At 35.4% G+C, this 9,352-nt stretch overlaps 1 protein-coding gene across 1 annotated transcript; it reads right to left on the reverse strand.

The window, feature by feature from the left end:
* Positions 1 to 1,234: 1,234 nt before the first annotated feature.
* Positions 1,235 to 2,892, reverse strand: LOC138322495 (uncharacterized). The gene has a single exon (XM_069266517.1). The coding sequence runs from the start codon at positions 2,866 to 2,868 to the stop codon at positions 1,285 to 1,287; it is 1,584 nt and encodes a 527-aa protein (XP_069122618.1). The 5' UTR covers positions 2,869 to 2,892; the 3' UTR covers positions 1,235 to 1,284.
* Between the last annotated feature and the right edge of the window lie 6,460 nt (positions 2,893 to 9,352).

Raw genomic sequence — 9,352 nt, forward strand, 5'->3', positions numbered from 1 at the left:
CTACCAACTCAATTGTACAATACGATGAGATAATCTGTTGCTGATTATCCTGATCTCTGCAGAGTATATATCATTACTGGATACTAGGGATTTGGTTAGCAGCAAATCGTCATGACTATATACAGACTAATGATAGTATAGAAAGGATCTTCCCTTGTGTCCCTAAAAAATAAATAATAACGAAATGGATAGTTTGATTAACATAAGCTTTTATGTACAGGTGTGACATTAGCAGACTCCTTTCTGTAGGAAAGATACACTCAGTGCCAGAAGTGTGATATTTATCAAATATCAGCAGATTTTCGTGGTAAGCAAGCATTATTAAGATCGGGACCGATGACTTCAGATCGTCAAGAGTAAGTACACGTAGTTATAAGTACGGGTAAGTACACATATACTGTATAACGGTTAAAGGCCCGCTACTTTTGCGAAACAAAAATTAAAAGTTTCTTACAAACAATAATAATATATGAAAATGTATATTAATGGCATAAGAGGTATATTAATGGCTACGCGGATTCACACAGTTTGCAAACAAAATTTCCTTCATACCCCGATGAAATTAAAAAAAAAGTGACTTCAATGCTTAATTAAATTAAATTGTTAAGAAGGTGATGGTTAGTGTAGTATTCACGGTAAACTAATAACTTTTGCGACTCTATAAAATTATTAATTTCGTTTAACATTCCCATTTTAGAAATTAAAAGCCGTTTCGGAAAGGTAGTAGGCCTTTAAATTTTGCGGGTGTGTTTTTTTTCTGTATATTTTTGCGATTTCGTTGAAATATGTTCTTAATAGGAAAACGCAAAACATTGACCTCAACGCTATACAGTAATAAGTTGTTCTTCTTTTCTTTAATTTGCTTGTGCAGTAAGTTTTCATCTATTTGTAATTGGTATGTTATTGCAAATAGATTGGATAGACAGCTAATTCTTTACTTAATTGTTTTCATGGTCGTGTTAAACTATTGTCAAAAATAAAATGATATTTTAATTTATTTGATACATTTTTTGATGGACTATAATGTTCAGCAGATATTGTTGTATAGAGGTGGTTTTCTCAAGGTAAAGTAATATGCCTCTTACATGGGACCAATGATCCTAACCTTTATTGTTTGATGGTATCCAGGTGTGTTCTGTACCTAAACTGAAATACATTGTATCTAACGGACTGAAGATATTCACGACAACAAACTCATAAAACCAAAAGTTGTGTTTATTGAATTTACTTTAACACAACAAACTGGGTCTATACGCAAAGCACACCAAAGTTTCACTAATATTTTCAGTGCTCTATATATCTGAAGATCTTGACTTGCCCGTCTAGGAAGCCCACCCATAAGTCCCCGTTGGGCTGTAAACCTAAGCTCGTTGGTGGAATCTCGTCCCTCCAGATAGTCCGTATAAGTCGCCCATCCCTGTCGATCACGATCACTGTACTGTGACCATAGTCCGCGATAATGACGTCATTGTTCCGATCAAAGCAGATATCACGCGGTAAAAAGTCTTGTTCGTCTGTTTGCTCATCTCTTTTCAAATCCTTGATTCCCTGAAAACGACACAGTTCGTCCATATTGCTATCCATGACAGCAACATGCCGGGGTGTTGTTTCCTCAATCACAGCCATATCGCCATTCTTCCGATTGATTCGAATTCTTCGAGGCCAGGAGAACAGTTTCCAACCATCCATATCCTCCGTGATGACCTTGATCACGTCTCCATGGTGATTGTATTCCACCATTTTACCTTTGTCGTCATGGCAGACAATGATGCCACCATCTTTCCCCTCACAAAGGCTACTGGCGTAGTCATCGGTTCGAAACAAAACTTTATACTTTCCATCTGGAAGAATAGTTCTCACGGATGATTGAGCACAGCAAAAAACGTTCTTTCGATCCGACGAGCAAACGACATCGTTCAGCTTCACGCCAGGCTTGACGCGCATGTGCACAGTGATGTCTCCCTTTTTCGTTGTGAGCGAGGCTTCGTTACTTCCTGTGCAAATAAGCCAAGCGGAAGCATTATCGATAGGGCAGGCAGCGAGGACCTGCCTTTCGGATTTCATCTTGAAAGAGCTAAGTACCTGAACTTTGTAAGGCTCGGGGTCCTTTACAGCGTCTTCGCCCCATTCGTCTTTTCCTGGCCCTTCCGGGTCTGGTTTCCAGACAGGATTGTCCATGTATCCGAACTGTGTCATCATTCTTGTCATTTTGTCTGACATCACTATTCCAACACTTTGTAAGTTTGGGAAAAGGTCATAAGGTCGGCTATTTTGTTGTTTTAGGTTTTTCTCTGTCTGTAGGAGGTTCTGGTACTGTTCTTGATCCAGTACTTCTTTACATCGTCCAGCTGCTCCTGACAAATCATCAAAATGGCGTTGCATGCGGTCTTCAACATGTTTCAACAATTCATCGTTTTTCTCACCGATGTTACGGCATTGAGTCGTATACTTTTCACATATCTCATCAATTTGCTTTTTCATCTGTTCCGATCGATCCTTGATATAATCTGTCAGTTCATTGATGTTTTGTGTGCTTTCTTGTTTTGTGCTTTTCGCTTTTTGTATTCTTGATTTTAGTGTCGTCAGTTTTGTATCTGCAACTTGTTTGAGCCTTGAAAACAAATGACGTTTCAGAACCAAATATTCTTCTATCTCAACAAACATGTGACCGGTATGGGACGTGCTCATGCACGTGAGGCAGACGAAACTATCTCGACAGGTGGTACACACCATGACTAGCCACTTGCCAGCATGTGTTGGACAGGGTCTTTCCTTGAACACTCCATGGGACGGAGGGGGAGCGGGAGCTTGGCGGAACTTAATTCCATCAGATGTAGGACGACCGGCTGAACTTGGAACCACAGACATTTTTGTCGTAAGGGTGAGGCGAGTGTGGAGAATCCTGGAACGCAGATTCATGGTAAAGGTAAGATGTTACAGTGTGTTTTATTTGAGTCGTTTGAATAGAATGCATTCAACATATTCATTTTACACAAACTCATATAAAATAAGCACAGACCACAAATAACGAACACATTCATCCACACCAAAGCAACATATACATGTCAAAGAACAAAAACAATGTCCCTTTCCATTAACAGCGCAAGATAAAAAAAAATCCCTGACACTCAACTAAGAATCCCTGACACCAATCCACCTAAAGCAGATTGTCGAAATCCCCCCAACCATCACTTAACCACAATATAAAAACAGAACCCCTTAACTCCCGAATACCCAAAGCCAACACCTAATTTACTAACCCAAGCACAATAGACTTCCAAAACTAGACCGCCCTAAATTCCCAATAGCGACACACAAAACCTCATCAAGCACCATAAACCTACATATCTAAAGTCTTCCCAACCACGAAAACTAACTCAACTAAGATTGATACCCAAAACAAGACACACCGCCATCCTCCGTAACGATTTTGTTAATTAAAACCACTCGTGCATATGTTCAGAGATTGCCGTTTGTTCGATAAATCACGGTAATCAGCTTCCCTAGCCAATTTAAGGAACAGGGGTATATGTGACAAGAGTTTTTGGTAGTTAGTATAACTATTACATTATGGTATGATACACATATTTGTTACGCGTTCCTGTGATTAATTCTACTAATACTCTACACGCTGTGTCAAAATGTCGTTAATAACGTGTCCGAATTACGGTTAAGTTAGATCTCGAGTAAATCTCTATACAAAAGGCATATGTATTTGTCCCTTTAAACTCGGCTTAAATAACATTTATTTTATTTCTCTTTATTCACCATTTCCCCTTCATCTCTATTCATTTCACCATTTCTTTCTTTCTAGATGAAGTCAATTCGGTTTATATGTAACAAGAAAATTAGGTCAATTCTAAAAAAAATATGCATTGTACTGAAACAATCGTATATTCCATTAACCTAAAAATAATATGCTGATATTACAGTTTCTGAAAAGAACATAATAATCGTTCATTCCAAAATTAACAATCATAGTTTCCGTACGTGTGTCTTTTCATCAGGATAATATTCTGAATATGGCAAATTTAGATTCTAGTGATAGGAAAGTATCAAAACGAGACCGCAATCGAAATTGATTGAAAATCTTTTCAAATATCCCACGTCTTAAAGGACACAGGCTTATACTTATCGATTCAATTGTTCACTGTTATGTCATAGTTAATTTAAAAATATTAATTATGTTGCTAACTTAAATCAAAATGTAAAAAAAAAATTATGAAATGAACATTAAAAGAAATTTATCATTAATCAACTTACTTCATACCTAGAACTAGAAATACAGAGACATTATTTATAAATTTTACTTTAATGTTTTCACAATTATACCTGAATTATTATATAACAAATGTAATTACTTACCTTGATCAGGTGTAAATCAAACCTTTCTTCACATTTTCTTTATGGGATAATTACCATAATGTACAACATTGTAAGTGCGATAGAGTAGGTGTGGGTATTTCAGGGTATAAAATAATGTTTGCTGATATAGAAATGAAATGATTAATCCTGATTAGTATTGTAAAAGCGACCGAATATTTTAATCTCTTCATACATTAATATAGGCAGGTACTAAATACAGAGGTCAAACACTCAGGGATTTGGTTATGTGAAATAGACTAAACAATCTGTATGTTAATTTACTTGGTAATGCCTGTGATCTGTATAACCAACATTTCACCTCTATCATGGTGTGGAATCCCTGTGGTTGACATACTACATGTGATTACATTCGTATGTCAACATTTTCGTGATTTTATTCATAATAAATAAAAAAAAATGTGAGTAAATGTAAATTTCGTGATTTATTTAAAAGCTTCAATTTAATTTAGATTCTACCCATCTCTTATATTGATTAACTGATACCGTTTTGGCGACAATATTATAATGTTCCGAAAAATCGCGAAAAGACTTGTTCTCGCTGAAATAATCTTTTATACGGTGATTCATTTGGGCTGTGTGAAACAGTCATCATCAGTCTTTATTTCCCCCAATGTGGAGATATTTGTGCAGCAGTTTCATTATAGTGATGCAATGAGACAAAACATATCCACAGGTGAAAGTAGAATCATTGTTACTAAGTACATCATTCATTCGCGTACGCTCGTTTTAGCTGTTTTTCCAAAGCAGACGTAGGATGATCACATTGGAATATCTGTGCTGTTCGCAATGCTCATATTGGATTTGCGAAGTGTTTGTGAATCGCGTCTCTGACGCAAAGGGGGCCAACTCAATGAAAATGGATGTTGTCATACATTTTTTGTATTTGGAGGATGGACTTATGAGTATATATGACAGACAAGTGATTTTTTTTTCAAAAAAATACGAGATTTGAAAAATTATTTAAAAAATCGGGATATTTACTATAAAACAGAGTAGTAAATATCCCGATTTTTTAATAATTTTTCAAATCTCGTATTTTTCGAAAAAAAATCACATGACTGTCATATATACTCATCAGTTCATCCACCAAATACAAAAATGAATGACAACATCCTTTTTCAATGAGTTGGCCCCCTGTGCTCTGACGAAGCCGGCACATTTCAGGGTGAAAAAGTATCTTTCGTCGTTGTCTAACGGTATAGAACACGGAGATCTGCGCTAAGTAGGACAATTAGGAAGTCTTCCTCTTGCAAACCACACAGGTCTTGAAAGACATCTGGGCCGTGATAAAGTTTAAAACGAATTTATGTCCTCGTGATTGATTTAGTTAACCATTTTTAAATGATTTATATGAATCCATCGGTTAGGTATGGTGGGTGGATCAGAGATCGATATGGTATGGCTAGTTGACTTCTCATTGGACATATGGCCTATTACTTATCATATTAGATGTTGGACGAGTCGAAGCTCATTTTAAGAGACAGATGATTCGGTCTAACTAATACTATATTACATCTACGTTTGAGCATTTCCTTCGTTGGTGGGTGGATCAGAGATCGATATGGTATGGCTAGTTGACTTCTCATTGGACATATGGCCTATTACTTATCATATTAGATGTTGGACGAGTCGCGCCCCCTTGACTAACTGGATTGCATGTATTGTAAAATTAAAGCAAATGAGTCGCAGTCAAATTAGATAAAAATTAGCCTTCTTTTTCACACACATCCCCGATGATCCAGGGATTACTATCACCGTCGTAACATCCACCCTTGGAAAACTGAAGGCTCTGTGTGCGATAACAAATGAAACAGGTAGTTTGGTACTTCGATGTACCATTCAAGAAAACTTACCAATCATTCCTTTTAAAATTTACGGAGGGCGACGCTCAACTCCGAAGCGACACAATGTGTTATTCTTTTATTTCATGCCTTCTTTGCTATGACATATTCCATCCATATCGAGGATATGTTAAAAGTGGTATGTAGGTCAATGCCTTATCTTGCCGAACTGTGTTTTATGAGGCACAATAAGTGTTGTTTTTGCCATCTCAATTTTCAGATGTATTTTACTAGGAAATTTAGGTTTTTAATGTAAAATATCATGAACTTATCGATCCTGACCTCACTTGATTAAAAAAAAATCAAACTACTGGGGAATATATTAAGGTTTTGTTTGTTAACGTTTTTAATGTAGTGAGTACATAATTGGATAGGATACTTTAGTAATGGATAGTAAAATCATGCATACAATAATTCACTATCAATACTTTCTATGTTTTAAATATCTATGTATTTTCTTATTTTCATTGTTATTTAAACTTTGATTTTAAATATTTTCTGAGAAAGGCCGTAATTACACTATAAATTTTCAATAACTTATACCTATCTGAACGTTAAAGTCGTATTGACAATTATAAGGGTTAAACTATTTGTTCAATTTGACCAGCCGCGGTGGCCGAGTGGTTAAGATGTCCCGACATATTACCACAAGCCCTCCACCTCTGGGAAGCGGGTTCGAATCCCATGTGGGGCAGTTGCTAGGTACTGACCGCTGTCGGTGGTTTTTCTCCGGGTACTCCGGCTTTCCTCCACCAACAAACCTAGCCGTCCTTACATGACCCTTGCTGTTAACAGGACGTAAAACTAAACAAACCAAAAAAAAAATCAATTTGACGTAACGACCGCTTCAAAATTGTGAAAATATAGAGAATATAAAGAGGGGAAACATATTTTTCGCTACCCCACACAAAACAAAATATCCTGTCCTTTAACTTTCATGTAGATGGAACCAGTTTCATCAACATGCTTTAACTGAATTAAAGGAATTCCTTTCACTTTAATGCCTCCTAAGCATTGCACACGTTTAGGGGGGGAGGAGTCTTAAATTAATGAAGTTTCTAGAAGTTCTATAATATTGTGAAGTTTTAGTTTGGATTATACCTGCTTTTGAGTTGCTAGGGTGAATCTATATAGGATGTATCGTGTAGGGTCAGTTTATGGTCGGTGATAATTATATGAGGTAGTCTCTAATTGACAATAGGAGAGATAAGCCTTCATGTACTATTTTCAGTATTAATTATTAGAGATATCGATAATCTCATCAGTAAGTTTGGCTGTTGAGATAAGTGATGTTAGAGTTTCTTGATCAACGTGTCTATAAGCTGTAAATATGTAACTGTTTAAATTGTGTATTGTGAAACATGATAAATAGGTATGAAGTCATTTGGGGAGGGGGTAGTTAGGTTAGTTATATTTTGAGCATATATGATGTCATTCTAAATATAAGATTGTTAAGACAGTCAGTATAAAAGGGGCTGTTGGCTCTAATTAAGGGGTTTGGCCGTGGTAGTTTTTGGCATTGGTTCTGCGCGAGGAGTTAGATTTTGGAAACTGTGTTTAGAGTTGTGAAGTTTCTAAGCTGAACGTATAATTGTTGTAGAGATATAAGTTTTTGTAGTGTTCTGATTTTGGGTATAGATATTTTAGTTACTGTGTTTTGTATGACAACTTGTGGTTACTGGTATATAATCTTTTAGGTAAAAACTTACTTCTAAAATAATATTTCATGTTCTTAACTTCAGAACTTTTCGGAATAAACACATTGTGGAATTAATATAGTTATCATTCGGATAAGGTTGGAAATTTAACGTTGGATTTAAACCCCTGGAATACGCATTCGGTTTTTTTTATATTGGAATTCATTCTTGGTAATTACCAAAATAATATATTTGATTTTTCTGTTAAGATGCTCCACGCCAACAGAGCATAAATGATATTCATTATTTGAACAATAATTGATGTTTTATCGTGTATATATATCTGTCTAATTGACACAAAAATTAATATAAAATAATTTACTTGCCTTTGGGTCATGAGCAATCACTACTTCATTCCATATAGGATATAGTGCCACGGAATTTTTTTCGGGATGCAATTAATTATTTTTCATCTTTTTAACTTGAAGTAAAATTAGAAGCTCAAACTTTTCAATGTTGGTAATGGTGTAAAGTACCTAACTTTTGTAAGTGAAGAAAAATACTAAATCGTCTGCTCCTGTTTTTGATAGTGAAAAAATACCATATTTCGGCGGTGGAGCATCTTTAAGAAAATGTGATTGAATTTTACATTTCTGTGTATGCTGTTATCTTAAGAATTAGCCATCTGACAACGGAATATATTTAGAGCCGGGAGAATCTACTTATAAAAAGTTGAAGGTAAAGAAACCTAACAATATCTTAATGGACAGCTTTAAATTAAAGAATTCCTTATAGCTTTGGTATATTGATGGAACTCGAACTACTTGGAAACGTTACGAAAGAAATAAAAAATGAATTAAACATGTATTGATATGGGTTAAAAATACATCTGAAATTCTGAATGATAATCATCGTCAGTTTAATCCGCATGATCATCTAAACAGTTCAGTCTGTGAATGGGTTTTTGATGATGAAAGTGAATATGTTTCAAAATTGGGAACTGGTGAAAAACTACAAAATAAACTCTACATTGACTCTAATGTTAAGATTAACATTCTTAAGGTTATCAAGAATAAACTGAGTTGATATATGTTACGACATTAACAGAAGTAATAATATGAGGATTACTGTATTAAAAGTATTATACCCGGTAATATCATTCATTTCCCATCTTAGCACCCACTGATACCTAGTGCTTTCAATTCATCGTAACATGACAAGGTGATATATCGTAATGTTTACAATAAAAAGTGTTTGGGCTAGTTTCTAGTATTGTGAGTTCACTGACACCCAGTCTAGGGTGAACTACTTATAAACATGTCCTTGATGGCAGTCACACATTCTTAAAGTTTACATTCATCCAACAGAATGTCACAGATTTCATATCCATTATAATGTATTTGGAGTTTTTATATGAGAAATGTATTATTAAAGAGATGAACAAGTAAAAGTTACAGTTTCAATAGTTAATAGGATTGGCGTCAGGTT

This window comes from Argopecten irradians, chromosome 4 (assembly GCF_041381155.1).
Source record: "Argopecten irradians isolate NY chromosome 4, Ai_NY, whole genome shotgun sequence".
In the NCBI taxonomy this organism is placed as follows: domain Eukaryota; kingdom Metazoa; phylum Mollusca; class Bivalvia; order Pectinida; family Pectinidae; genus Argopecten; species Argopecten irradians.